The sequence below is a fragment of the Trematomus bernacchii genome, unplaced genomic scaffold (genome assembly GCF_902827165.1).
Source record: "Trematomus bernacchii unplaced genomic scaffold, fTreBer1.1, whole genome shotgun sequence".
Taxonomy (NCBI): domain Eukaryota; kingdom Metazoa; phylum Chordata; class Actinopteri; order Perciformes; family Nototheniidae; genus Trematomus; species Trematomus bernacchii.
The window spans coordinates 2,819,570-2,834,419 of record NW_022987477.1 but is presented as its reverse complement, the minus strand read 5'-3'; the positions used below and the strand labels follow the sequence as shown (position 1 = coordinate 2,834,419).

The following is a 14,850-nucleotide window of genomic DNA, read 5'->3' as shown; positions in this document are numbered from 1 at the left end:
AAACATCACATTCATCTTACCTTTATTCGAACGTCTTTTATTTTGAAAGCAGTAACCGGAAGTTGCACCTTCTTCATCCCTTCTATGGCGCTCTATGGCAGCTGTCATCTTCTATGCAACATTACCTCCGCAGACTAGCCGATAAATAATGGCCAGTGAGCCGCAGCCCGGACCCGGAGCAGCGGTCCCCTGCTCTGCCGGAGAACCGTGAGCATGCCCCGGCTTGGAAAACATCTCCCCAGCCTCTCAGACAACCATTCAAGATGTATTTCAACCGGAGAGCGAAGAAGATACACACCGAGGGGGGTAAGCTAAAAAACAACAACAAACACCTTATTTAATCTTTGCACAGTTAACGCTTTCACCAGCCTTTTAATTCGAGATCTGTCATCTGTCATCGCAAGATCTCTGTCTCACTGTTGATAACAGGCTATTGCGGCCTGTACATAATCGTGCGTATTTAATGTGCTTGGCATAATAACGGGATTTGTTCGAGACTGCGGCATGCATGCGACTTGCTGTACCGGTATCTATCCTCCAGTCTCGACTTTTTTTTGGGCAGAGGATGCAAGGGCAAGCGGACTGCAGGTGTCTGCTTCTGATGGCCCGGTATGCCCTTTATATGAATTGGCAATCTTACATAAGATAATACAACATGTGTGTTCCTGCTAGGATGGAAACGAGTATCGTGTGACCTTAAAACGCACTAAAATAGAATATACTGTATTTCCCATGACATCAATATGGTAACAGATAGTTGTGTTGCAACAGCCCCTTGTATCCAGGCCACCTGAATGACAACATATGGGATATTTTCTTATGGGTTGACTGGCTTAAATATTTCTATAAAATACAGTATATATTCGAAGGAGTTATACATGATCTCTCAATAGAGTACACTTTATTCCTCATGGCATCAATATGCTATTAGATAATTGTGCTGCAACAGCCTCTTGTACCCAGAACATATTGGATATTTTCTTATGGATTGACTCGCTTACATTTTTATAAAATAAATATATATGAAGGATTTCTTTGCATTTGAAATCCCAAGCTCATATAGATCATTCCAAGAACAGCCTATTTCCTTGCCGACTTTTAATCCACGTGACCCTCTGGAGAGCACACCTGACCTGAAGGCCATCAACATCCTGTTTCAACAACACAGGTTTCTACACCTGTTTTCTACTAGATGCTGTTTGAACCAAAGCTGTTATTTTTTAGTGTGTTAGAGTGTTTAGTGAGGGATATAGTCATACTTTTTGGGAGAAAATACTTCATATTTCCCCAGGGAAGGAGCTAGAAACACAAAGCTGCATCGGATGATTTCACACGTCACAAACAGATGTCGGAATGGAAGAGAGGAGCGTGTGTTTTGCTCATCCAGTGGCTTTTAATAGTGACTGGCACATATTGTTGTGCTTTGCTGATGTGTGTGTTTGTGTGTGTACTGTATATGTGCGGCTGCATGCCTCACGCAGCTTCCAGAAATAGAAAGCAGGGCAAATTGTGAGAAGAGATGAGCGCCAACTGGGCCACACTGTCCTCAGGCCAGAGGTTCTCTCATACATATATATATATATATACTTTTTCACAGGTCAAAGGTTAAAAGCATTCAGCACCCATTTCAAATATAGAAGCATACATTTTTCACAGTATTGTTACAAGCCATTATATATTTTTGTAGAATAGAATATCAGATGGTCTCACCGCTGTTATATTTACCTACGCAGAGCTTAAGTGCTGACATTCACTAGTTAACTTGTATTGGAGCAATTATCGTGGGACTTCCAGTAACTCGACTGGATACTTTTTGCTTTCTGTGAACGAGTGTTTACTACTGCCACATTTATAGCATGGGTGTGAAGGGGAAGCACGAGTGTCAGATTGCTGCCTTCACTGTGACCTCATGTATCCTGACCTCTTTGCTCCAATTAGCAAACTTACAACCTGCCATACACCGGGTGACGTCTGCAGCTACCAATCTCTCACATTAACTCTGAAACAGATCATTATTTTATTTCATTTTTATTTAAAAGGACCATGAAAAGACATCAAAAGAAAAAAGACTTCTCACCAAGCTTTAGCGTATTAGCACGATATACGAAAACAAGTATTTAAGTTATAAAACATAAATGAAAACAGCATTGGTCAGCCCTTAGGATTTATGTTTAAGTGTAAGAGCACATCGTTCCCTTTGTTGATATCATTCGTTTGTGCAAGTCATGCAGCTCAGCCAACCGTCAACAATGCATCCGTTTAGGTACTTTTCCCGTTTAGTTCCGTTAGTACGAGGAGATAGTGAAACCCAAATAAATTGCAGCAATGATGTACTTACAAAGGTTGAACACAGGGGGGCACTCCTGCTCAAGCTAAGTCCATTCTGTGTGCATCTCTTCAGAACTACAGCCATGAAAATCATTTCACTATTAATGCATCCATCACAAGCTATATTGACACATTGTGTTTATTGACATCTTGTCTTGTGTGTGTGTTGTTTCCTCCTGCCGCGGCCTCTCTGGTGCCCACAGAGCAGTTAGTGTTGACCACCCTTAGGCAGGAGGCTTCTGACCTGCAGGACCCAGGCCAAGGGGCTACTTTGTCAGCCCGCCTCACGGACAGGTTTGACAAAAGTGAGTTTGCTCGAATTAGACTGGATGACGCCACATTTGTGTCCGGAGTCCTTTTAGGTGCATGGCCACCAGCTATAGGAGCAGGTGTCTCCAAACCCCCGGCCCTCAAGAGCTACATGTCCTGCTACGTCTCTGGTTCTTATCTGAAATTATTTCCCTGCTGCGGACCCTGATAATCTGTAGCTCCTCGGGGCCTGGAGTGATAATGCAGAAACCTTCCACTGCATGTGCTTCAAGAAAGTGGGGTCATGTCAGTCAGAGGTGGGAAGTAACTAAGTACATTTACTCACTGTACTTAAGTAGAATTTTGAGGTACTTTACTTGAATATTTCCAAATGTATGCTACTTCTACTCCACTACCTTTTACATAATGTAATTTGACTTCACTACATTTATTTAACAGCTTTAGCTACTTTGAACAAAATGCATCTCTAAAAATAAAATAAGTAAACTAACTCTTTAAGTCAAATTATTTTAAAGTTTGACAAAAGGTCAATCCGACCTTTGTTTACAACATTAAAATGCTACTTGATGCATTGTCTAGAAATGTCACATATATAAATATAATTATATACACATGTTAAGACCATTTCTCTGCACAATGATTACTTTTACTTTTTATACTTTAAGTACAATTTGCTGATAATATTTTTACTTCAGTAAGATTTTTGAACGCAGCCCTTTTACTTGTAATGAAGTGTTTTGACACAAATGAATTAGTACTTTTACTCAAGTAAAGCATCTGAATACTTCTTCCACCACTGATGTCAGACCATGCTAATGACCACAGATTGATTTCACTGGGCACTTTAAGCTAGACTTTTATTACCAACACACATGCATGCTGTAGAACACAAAACACATCAGTGTGTGTGTGTGTGTGTGTACATGGCATCTATGGCATCTATATACAGCATGTACATGAACATGGCTGCATGCGTGTATGACACATAAGTGGATTTAGACAGGAAGCACGTAGAAGCATGTCGTATTGCATGTTTTTCTGGCTTCAAACCCTGTATGTTCACCCCTATGTGTGCTAGCCTGGTCCCATAAGTCAGTGTGTGTGTGTATATTTGTGAATATGCATACATTTGTGTTGTGTGTGTGCTGCTGTGTCACCTGTAGGATTATCAGGTTATATATTAGCAGCAGGTGAAGTTGCAGAGCAGACACAGAGGGGATTATCCTGCTCATTACAGTGGCTTCTTAAGAGGCTTTCTTGCCTTACTTCTTACTCTGTTACGGTTGCAAATGGAGCCACTGGGACCCGCCTGAGGCTAGTTCGACCAAGAACTGCAGATAGGGGCCTGCGGGTCGGGGACGGGACAGCCATGGGACGTGGAAGTCAGCCGGACCGAAGATGCTCCGTTGGTAATGCTATTCTAACCACACAGCAGGGTCGTAGGGGGAAGATCTCTAGTGTTTTCTCAAGAGATTGAAAGGTTTTGAATCAGTGTTTAGCTCAAGAACACGTTGGCAGGCTCGTGGCTGTCGGGGGATTAAAACCTGAGACCTTGCTGTTACGGGGCAATGACTTTGCGGCCATGTTGCCAACTGTGGAAAACAAAATGCTGGGATGCTCTCTGATTGCCATAGTGCAATTTTTAAATGTTTTGACAGTTTTTAAGATAACAGAAATGTGTAAACCGCCAGCATCTGTCCTACGTTACTTAAAGGTCCCATGTCATGGCCATTTCTACTGATAATAATTCCATTGTTGAGGTCTACTAAAATAGATTTATATTGTGCAATTTTCCAAAATCGCATTGGTTTCTCATACAGCATCTCTGTATAGTATGTGTATTCACTCTCTGTCCTAAACGGCTTGTTGGAGCTCCTGCCCCCCCCCCCCTCCCTGTGAGCCCAGTGGCCGTCTGCGAGACAGCGAGACACAGCGAAACCCAGCCCGAACACACACACACCCGCAGCCTGGCTGGGAGTTTGTGTGTGTGCTCACACACCGACTCACAGCCTCGCCGCGTCCCGCCGTCTCAGGGAGGAGAAATCGGCGGAGCTGCAGCTGAGAAAAGATTGAGTGTGTGTGTGTGAGGAAGTCCGTGGATTGGTCCTTTTGGGGCTACAGGGTGTACTTTGAGGGTTTGTGACTTTGCAGACCGTTTACATGCATAAAAACCTTCATAACACACAAGGGGACGGGTAATAACCAGAAAAGCATGACATGGGACCTTTAAATCAAATGTATTATGTCAACAGACTGTTGACAAGGTCAGTTGAAAGCAATAATATTAAGTTTAGATAAATATTATATTAGGTTCAACTTAATATTATTGCTTTCAACTAACCTAATACAGTTATGTGACATTTCTTGACATAATACATTTAATAAAAGATTTCAGTTTTTTCCTTTAAGCTTGTCGGGTGCTTCAACAGCTGGGGATGATTGAAGCTATTCTTCTGTGACTGTTGTTTTGATTATTTCCTTTCTGGCTCATTTAGTTTCCACTCTGGTTGAGGTGTTTGAATGAAGTGCATTAAACATGATTCAATTAAACATGTCTGGCAAGTCTGTGCTAATTAACGCGGTGGCTGTTTCTTGAGTCTTGGAACCGAGGCACAGCTTCTGGTGAAATATGCTCTGCCATACTGGAAAATGTGGATGAATTATGCAGCCTGTCTCTATCAATTATTCAGCAGCCAGCTTGCTTTTTAGCAGGAAAACTTTGGCTCCAGTCCAGGGAAACTTGGGGCTCAGCCCAAACACCAAAAGTTAATACTCCATTTTAAGATATTATGAAGCTGAGTGCAAAATCTTCAAATTACAATGCATGATGGATTTAATTGTCTTTGTTTCTTTTGCCCTTGTTCTTCGTAAGGGAACAGGTGATTTTATCGGCCCATTGTGTAAAATGTGTTTGCTTTAATAGGCTTCTAATGACACAACTATATGTTATGAGAGATGGTAAAAAGGGCTGTTAAGCTTCCCTTTAATGGACGGATGTTTGGCTTATTAATGTTGTTTAGAAGAAAGGGGACACGTCTTGTTTACGCCTCACCAACCAAATGGGTGTTTGGTAGAGCAGGGTATGAGATCAAAGTGTTTGTCGAGGTTCGGATCGGTCTAGTCTTACCTGTCCTGGTCGCAGGTTATCGGACCTATGGTACATGGATGCTTCACGTGTAATTGACCTGGCTGTGACTCTGCTGGGGTTTTCTGCTGAATCATCGGTGATGAGTTAGGTTGACTGCGCTCCATCAGAGATGAGTAACCGAGGCATTGATCCCTCCTCACAAATGAATCAGAGCTGAAGTGGGCTGCTGAGAAAGCCGCTATTGATCTGCTCAGAAAGGTAGAGGGTTAAAAGTGGAGGTAATAGCAAAAACAAGAATAAGCAACCAGGTAGAGAAAGAGTAGACCATCAATAACTCCTAAGTGGTTACAAGCCGATCCTCCTACAGTATGAAATCATTAAGAGAAGTTCATGAGATGGAGAGACTGACCTTCATCAAGACTAAGAAACAACTGGTGTCCTGGAAGATGGTCGAAATGTTTAAAATATATCTCGAAATGAATATGATTGTGAATATACCCTACTCAATTACTATGGAGAACACTAATTCTATTAACCTTGAGGACGCTTTGCAGTTATCCAAAATACTCAGGAATATTTCTCGTAACTCTAGATCACATACGTGCTGAAGTTGCTTGTTTATTGTGTTGTTTTCTTGTTTATTGTCTGGAAAAAAATCAATAAAGTCTGAGTGTAAAAAAGAAAAAGGAAACCCTGAGAAAAGATCTGAACAGGATTGCTTCGTGATAGGACCGCGATCACAATGTTTGTCACCCTTCACTACCTTTAACCTTCTATCATCTTCTGTCATTTCCACAATCACCTGCTATCTTGATTGACCTCAGTGCCATTCGCAGTGTGGAGTGCAGGGCTGAGATTGTGACTTATAGCTCTGTTAGGTGCAGGGGTAATAGCCCAGTCAGAGTTATAGAGATGAGGGATAGGCTGCCTCATTATCATTCTGCTTGGATAGACTTTGACCCTTGCTCTCTCGGCTTGGTTTGGTGAAGCACTAAGGTTGTAGTTTTTCAGAATCAGAAATCAAAATCAGAATTCCTTTACACTGTAAATGTCCCACAGCGGGGACATTTACAGTGTTATAGCTAAAGTGGCCTAGCAGGTTAAAAGGGCATGCAATAATAAAAGAAAAGCAGACATAAGTAATACAATCAACATAAAAACAAACAACCCTGGTTAAAAAAGGGTAGCAGCAATTTAAAGGTCACCTATCATGCTATTTTTAGGCAATAGCATAGGTCTCAGATATATAAAAATATATAAAAAACATGTCTATGAAGTGTTTTGCTCAAAATACCAAACAGATCACCCATTCTAGCCATGCCTCATATCCCTCTATTTCACTTCCTGTTTCAAAAGTGCTGATTTTGGGTATAAAGCTTTAAAAAATAAATAATAATAATAATTAAAAAAAAGGAGGGGGCTGAGCTCATGCGGGACCCGGCAGCTACTGTCTAAACTAAATACTGCCGTGATGAAACGCCATATCATGGATTATCAAGGATTATTTCTGAAACAGTATGGAGCTCAAAGGCTTTCTCTCTTGCCGGTTATACCACAAGGTGAGTTCCTTTTTATTTCCTGCTTCTTCACACACATGCTCTCCAGTACAGGTTAGCTCTGAGTGTTAGCGATGCTAATGTAAACACCGACCATATTACGTCCAAAACAGTCGGGCATTGTTTCCGATAGCAACTTTCTGATAGGGCAGCGGGTGTAAAGCCAGCCTACATTTCCGATATTACGTCATATCAGACGCAAATCTGGATCAGCTCCATTGTAGCCCCGTTTTTAGAGATTTGGGTACGGAGGAAAAAAAGAGAGGGTTTTATTTTCTGATGCTGCGTGAGTTCCCCGACACACCGGGGACACATCTTTATGTATAAAAGACATCAAAAAGTGCATTTTGCATGATAGGTCCCCTTTAAGTAAAACTAAGTGCTGAAACGGCATTAAAAAACAGTTGAGACTTTTATAAAAATAGGTATTTCTTACATAAAAGTGATTATAGCACTGTGCGATTGCAAAGAAGTGTTTATATTGCACATTGCAGGTTTATGGCACATTAATGGTGATGTAGGTCTTTTAAAATGGTGGAATGACTATGAAATTTAGTACAATAAATTGACTTTTTTTACCTCGAATAAATACAAAATCCAAAGAAATTGTCTGGCTTAGATAGAATAACCTCCAGATGCACTTCAAAGTGTATTGTAGACGTTTCCGGTAAACACACACAACTTAATGTCTCTTTGTATGCTAAAGTGGAGTTCTGATGTGGTTATAGTGCATCCAGTATAGATAAGCCTGGCAGTTTTTCGTCTGGGTCGCTTTACAATTCATCACCTGCTTCACAGCGGCAGGCTTGAGTGGGATATAATGATATTTTGGTTATTGAGGGGAGAGAAAGGCCCGGATTGTGTAGTGCCGCAGAAATAGAGTTTCAAGACTGCGGAAATTCAATCTGCTAAACCCTGGCAGTGCTTATTCGTTTCTAAATTATTTACGCAATTAGCCTGTTGTTGTTTTAACTTACAGCCTCGCTCACAGACACAATGCAGTCATACCAAGAAACTAGAAGATCCCACAAAAATAAGAATTTCACTTCAGCTCTCACAGCTTGTATGCTGGAATGTAACTTAGTAAATGTACTCAAGAAATATAGCTAAAAAGTATTTTGACATAATTGTACTTTACTATCTAAAATTGGCTCAACATTCACAAACTAAAACATTAACAGGCTCTTACATGGGTTTGTTAGTGATAAAAAACACAGGATAATATAGTTGTCCATACTAATACACTCTGCATGCTGATTGCTTTTAGTTTAAATAATTTAAGTATATCAAGCTGCTAATACTTCTGTACTTCTACTTAGGTAACCTTTTAATTCAGGACTTGTAATGGAGTATTTTAAGACCATAGTATTTCCACATGTACTTAATGCTCTGAGTACTTTTCAACCTCTGCTTGTTGACATAGTATTATCAGACAGGATGTGACCTGCTTCCCAGTAAATGCACTCTAGGTAATTATATTTTATCGCATACTGGATTTGCATCTATGCAAACTACTGAGCAAGTTGTGAATCACGCAGTGAGTGGAGTTGTTGACATAGTATTATCAGAATAATGACAGGATTTTGTGGCTTACCTGTAGCTTTGCAGATAAATGCACTCTAGATTATTCATTCATTGCATTCTAACTATCTATGCAAACTATTGAGAAAGTTGTGAATCCTCCAGTGAGCAGACACAGGATCACAATAAATGATCTCCTGATGCATGGCTCCTGCCTCATGGATGTCACTTGACCCGACCACAAGATCTCAAGGCGATCTCAAGGCGATATCAGGCTTCTGGCCCTTTAAAAGCGGAGCCCAAGCTTTCCCCTCCGCAGCACTGAAACACTGAAGGAGCTCCATATGGCTTCCTGCTCTTGTTGAATGCACTAGTGAGGCGCTCGCTATCAAATCGGAGTTTTAGGAGATCGTTCACCCCGAAAAAAAGGCGTTTGGAGGCGGCAGGTGGCCAGATGACACGGCTGCGGAGCTTGCAGTATCTTTCACTGGGAGTTTACTCAGCAGCGAGGCCGAAGGAGGAGCGAGGAGGCTCGGGCACGCTGCATCTGTCCGCGCCCAGGTCCGCTGTAGCAGCTGAGTAAACTGAGCAGACCTGTTTGCATTGCTCTCACAATTTCCCTGCAGAAACATACATACTATCAGAATTAAGGGTAGAAAATAGTCCCGCTGCAGGAGAGCGTGCAGGGAGATCCCGACGCGTAAAATGGTTGGAGATGACAAAGCCTTGGCGGGGAATGGGAGGCAGAGAGGGGGGGGGGCACCCTCTTCCCACTTTTTTTTAGCATCATTTCTGCATGTAATGACAGTCGCCATGCACGCCGGGTCTTCTCCTCTCCTGTGTTACATATGGACAGGTTGCTGATAACATAACACACGGTGTGTTTGTTCGCCATTGTGCATCCCTCAGCACATCCATTATACACAGGGGGGTCCCGTGGGCGTGTGTGTGCATTGACGGTACCTGCATAATAATACTGAAAGACAAGGGGGGGTGTTTATACCGGGAAACGTCATTGAATCGACCGCACCGGCTTCAGCACACATCAGCACAGAGTATCCTCTAGTCCTGATTGGGAGCCTTTTGAACCTCGTCCGTCTGTGTGTGTCTCTCTCCCACTATTTCCCTCCCCTCTCTCTGTCTCTCACCACCTCTCCACTGACACTCACCCAGCCTCGCCTCTCTCCCATCACTCTAACGGTGCAGGACCTGCGTGCTCGTCCGGAGGATACCGAAAGGCAGATGATGAGATGTCCGGGACTACTTCCCAGGCGGATCCGGTAGACGCCACCGCCCGATCGGTGCTGCTCAACGGGACACAGACAACCAAGTTCTGCGACAACCATGTCAGGTGAGTGGGCTTTCACTGCATGTTGTGTACCTGAAATGCTCTGTTTTCACCTACTACTACAGCATGCTTTGTAAACAGCATGGAGAGTAGATCAAAACGTATCTGACTTTTATTTTCGGTTCATTCTGAGGTGGTGATAAGCTCTCTATCAGTGTGTCAACTTCAGTTTCAGTAGTATTTTTAGTAGTAATATTTCAATTGTTGCTACTTTGTACTTCTACCCCACTACAATTCAAAGGTACATCACGTGATTTTACTCCACTACATAAATGAACAGCTTTAGCTACTTTGCACAAAATACATGTCTAAAAAGTCATTTAAATATTTTACAGAGAGTCTACAGTAAAATGCTACTACAATATTATCCAGACATGTCACGTATACAATTATAAACACATAAAACGCAATTTTTCTGCACAACTTTTACTAAGTACATTTTGCTGATTGATATGATGCTTGGTAGCAAACAGCCGGTCGAGTAGATGAAAAGTTATCTGATACTTTTTCATTATTGTCTGTTTATTCAGAGGTGGTGATAAGCTCTCTGAGTGTGTTAACTTCACTTCCAGTATTTGGGTCAACAGGGTCAGCTTCTAGGGATTCTGTGTCTTCCTAAAGGACACTGCAGCTTTCTGGATATTTGCTTTTAGAGCGGCTTTACACCCGTATTGTCAGGTTGAAGGACATCCTTGTATGTTTTTCCTCCCGTCATGCCATGTGTGGCGAGCAGACTTTGGACCACTGAGGATTAGCTTTTTCTCTCTCCCTTTCTCTCTTTCTTTTAGTTTTGCTTTAAATCGCAGGTCAAGCTCTATTGATAAGGCTTTTTTAATAAGTCACCGATTACTTCACCTATGACCTAGGAGGCTGATGTATGTCTCTGCCTGAAGTCCACTTGGGAATCTCGGCTTAACAACTTTACATGACTGTGTTGCTTAATCAAATGTCCTAATGAATATTCAAGGCTGCCAATGAGAGTAAAGTAACCACACTTGCCTGTGTGTGTGATTTCTGAATCCTAGGAGGTTTAATACTTGTAGTCAGGACTATTTGTGGTATAACGTGGACTACTAAGTCTTGAAACACACTTTACAAGATTAGGTATTTCTCATTTTGTGTTAATGTGTAGTGGTGGCTCTCTTTGATTCAACAGTGAATAGTATTTCACACTATGTTATTATAGGCAGGCAGGGCATCATTAACAGCAACACGGCGGTAAAAATATGACTTGGCATAAGACGGTTGGATATTTACACCCCTCACCAGCCAAAAACTATAGTAATCTATTAAGTGTTGGTCAAATGTTAACATATAACAGCCATTTAGGTGGTGTTACCAAAAAGTTAATTTTTCAGCCTGTAGGCAGTCATGAGCAGTGTCATACTGAAGTGAAGAAGTGTCTTTTATAAGTATCATCCTAAGTATTGTCTGCATATTTCATGGGTTGTTTTGAGGCCGTAATTATTGTATTGACAGTTTAAAATAGACATGCAGCAGTTTAATTTGTCCCATGTCTTTATCTTTTATTATTCCTATTTGTATGCACTTACTGTGCTTGGCGCCCATAGGGCTGTTCTGTGAGTTGAAGGATTGTCATTGACATTCAGCGGTCTGCCATTTACTGTCAGGAGATATCATTTCACTTTTCAGCCTTTTTGAACTCTAGGAATAAGATTAAGGTGAGTGCTCCCTGGCTTCTCTCATTGGGTCACATGTGCCCTGCGCTGCATGCTGATTGGACAGCCAGGAGCACTCTGATGTCCCTGTGTTCCTGTAACTCTTTAGTTTACGTTTGAAAGGTTCAATAGCATTATTGATTTCTCAGAGATTAAAGTCTTGTAGCTTTTATCTGTGTACTCGACTGGCCTCCTCTCAAATCCCTAGGCCTTCCACACTTTCATATTTCACTGTGGATGTGTTGATACAAACTGAACGTTAGTGCAGCAAAGTCATCTGCTCTTTTATCCTTCAAATCTACTTACCTTGGTTTGCTCATTGTGTTCTTCCACTTAGGGGGACGACTTCTCCCTGCCTTCAAAAGTCTTTTCTTTCAGCCTATATAAAGAAAACAGAACTTTCCCTTATTCAAAAACATGTCAATGCGGCACAGCTGCAGGAGAGCCTCACCCCTGTAGCTAACAGCTGCTTACAGCACCAGTATGTTGGACGCCTACAGAATGAAAAATAACACACAGCTCGATGCCCGCTCCAATGGAAATGTGTGTGTTTGCGTGTGTGAAATGTGATATCACTTGACTTTGATTAGATTAAGGCAGCTTTTATCTACTGGATCGTAGGTGTAGTATCACCAACTCTGAGCTATGCAAAGCATCGGGGTCAGGACAGTGTGAGTGTGTGTGCGTGTGTACGACAGCTGTTGCTACTCGTCTTGTGTGTAAAGTCGTGCTCTTTGTAGTTTCGTGTGTGTGTGGGTGAGACGGATGGAAAAAGCGGTTCACCTCATGGAGATTCTGGACTGTGATGGGAGGGTTACTTTTTACCCATTTGGTCAATGCACTTGATGCACTCACTTTCCATTAAATAAACACTCTTACTATTCACTCAGTCCGCACAGGAAATAAAAAGGCAGTCCTTTGTGGACTTTTATTTTTGTATTTTTAGCGCCTTGAAAAGCTTTTAGCTCCTGGCTAAAACGAAGCCAATCAATACAGCTGTCTGATCAATACAGCTGATTGACAGACGAGTTGAGCTGGCCAAGGTTTTTTCACCTATTTTATACGTCTAAATTTGGTTTGCTGGATTTAAAGTATTTGATTATTTATAGGTGTGATGTGTGTGCACCCCATCATGGCACTCAATTTGCCCTCTGGACTACAATTGAGTGTTTGCTGCAATATTGAAACCCAAATGGAGTCAGTTACTCAGAGAGCGTCAGGACACACCATTAGCACACAATTTATGCATGAATTCAAACTTTAGCTAATGCATTACCTGGCTCTGTCTCCATCTGTCTCAGTGTAAACAAGTAGTAACGTGTTTTCTTCTTCTTCTTCTCTTCTGCAGTACCACCAAGTATGGAGTCCTCACCTTCTTGCCCCGGTTCCTCTATGAGCAGATCAGGCGCGCTGCCAACGCCTTCTTCCTGTTCATCGCTCTCATGCAGGTAAACCCCACGCACAAAACTGTACCAGTGATCGCCGCTGATTCCCACACACGCTGTAGATGACGCATCCTGAAAATGTGGTATTAAAACATTCCAGGAATCCCACATGCACAGCTATTATGAGTTATGGATTATTGAGTATTGAGTATTTCTCTACATGCCTAAAGCTAGTACTTGGTACATTTCCTCCAGGTCTTATTCGGGAATATCTGGGAAGTCCATTCCCTCTGCATTGGAAAGCCCCCAGATAAACTTCTTGGAAGAGCCTTTCAATGTGTAACAGATTGGTTTTAAGGTGTCAATTATTGAGCATTTATTTTAAACCAGAGAGTGTGGGATGGTAGTTTTGGTGATTTCCATCTTGTTAGTAATAGACATCTTGACAATAATGTTACAAAGGCTATCAGGTCCAAAGGCAGCTGAGAGATGACATGTATATCTCATCAGTCATCATCAATCATAGGAGATAATGCCTCCCTGCTATCTTAATCCCCATGAATGGGAGCAGATGATGGACGCTTGTTTTGTTTATCCCTCTGTTATCTTCATAATAAACGCTGCACTGCTTTCCAACACGGCTCTGCCCCCCCCCATCAAAGATTAATCACATTCAGAACACTCATTCATTATCCTCCACCTCCTTCCTGTTCTAATGTTTTCCTGAGGATCTCTGTAGTGCTACCAATTATGGGTGCTTTCAGCCACTTAACACCAGCACTGCTAACTCTCTTATCAGCAAATCCCCGATGTATCGCCGACGGGTCGCTACACCACGCTGGTCCCGCTCATCTTCATCCTCACTGTGGCCGGGATCAAGGAGATCATTGAGGACTATGTGAGTGTCTTTAACAGAAGGGACTACTTTTTGTATTTAAAGTATTTGTAATCATGTGATGGTGATGATGATATGCCAGATGTGCCACAACACTGTCTGTAAATATTACACTTTATATGTGCAATATACCCTCACGCAATTCACAATTATTTTTCCTTTCAATTAATTTACAATCTGTAAACGGTACCAGCTACCCTTTTTAATTGTTTTTTCCATCAAAACACATTACACAAATGTATAACCCAACAACAACAAATATTAATAAATATACTACTACTTTTTTTAACCTGGTGTACTTGTATGCTATTTTTTTTTTTACTTATTGTGTTTTTTATTATTAACCTGTTAAGCCCCAAAGCCCCCGTCGGCGGGTCTTTTTTTTTTTCACAATTTTTATTTAATTTTTTTTCTTTTCATTTTTTTTCTTTGGATGAAATGAATACCTATGGTGATAATTCAATGTAATACATCATTTTTATAGTCTGGTACCTGAAAAAGGTCAAATGGCACTGATGGAACCAGATGTACCCAAATGTGCCGAAAGCTTATTCCGCCTGGAACTTTTTTTTGCTAAACCTCTCTAAAAAGGTCAAATTTAACTTGTTTTGCCTCAATCTTGATACAGGGTACTTATTATATGTTATAGTTTGGATTCCTAAACCTTTTAGTCTACCATCCCATCATTCAAGGGTGGTTTTTACTATAAGTAATGTTTTTTCTTTAGGCGGAGGTAAGAATTTACCTTTTTTTACTATGTTCCACCTGAATTTACTCTGA

The 14,850-nt window shown here is 41.4% G+C and overlaps 1 protein-coding gene across 4 annotated transcripts in view; it reads left to right on the top strand.

Moving 5' to 3' along the window:
• Positions 1 to 97: 97 nt before the first annotated feature.
• The window catches only part of atp8a2 (ATPase phospholipid transporting 8A2), a 56,777-nt gene continuing 42,024 nt past the window's right edge, over positions 98 to 14,850 (top strand). The window contains exons 1-4 of one of the 4 annotated variants that reach the window (XM_034148881.1): positions 98 to 306; positions 9,970 to 10,114; positions 13,139 to 13,238; positions 13,975 to 14,073. In XM_034148881.1, the coding sequence (XP_034004772.1) occupies positions 264 to 306; positions 9,970 to 10,114; positions 13,139 to 13,238; positions 13,975 to 14,073 (387 nt within the window). In that variant the 5' untranslated portion in view covers positions 98 to 263. Of the gene's footprint in view, positions 307 to 9,103; positions 9,325 to 9,936; positions 10,115 to 13,138; positions 13,239 to 13,974; positions 14,074 to 14,850 lie in introns of those variants that run through there. The other 3 variants (XM_034148873.1, XM_034148886.1, XM_034148892.1) reach the window with 3 other exon arrangements.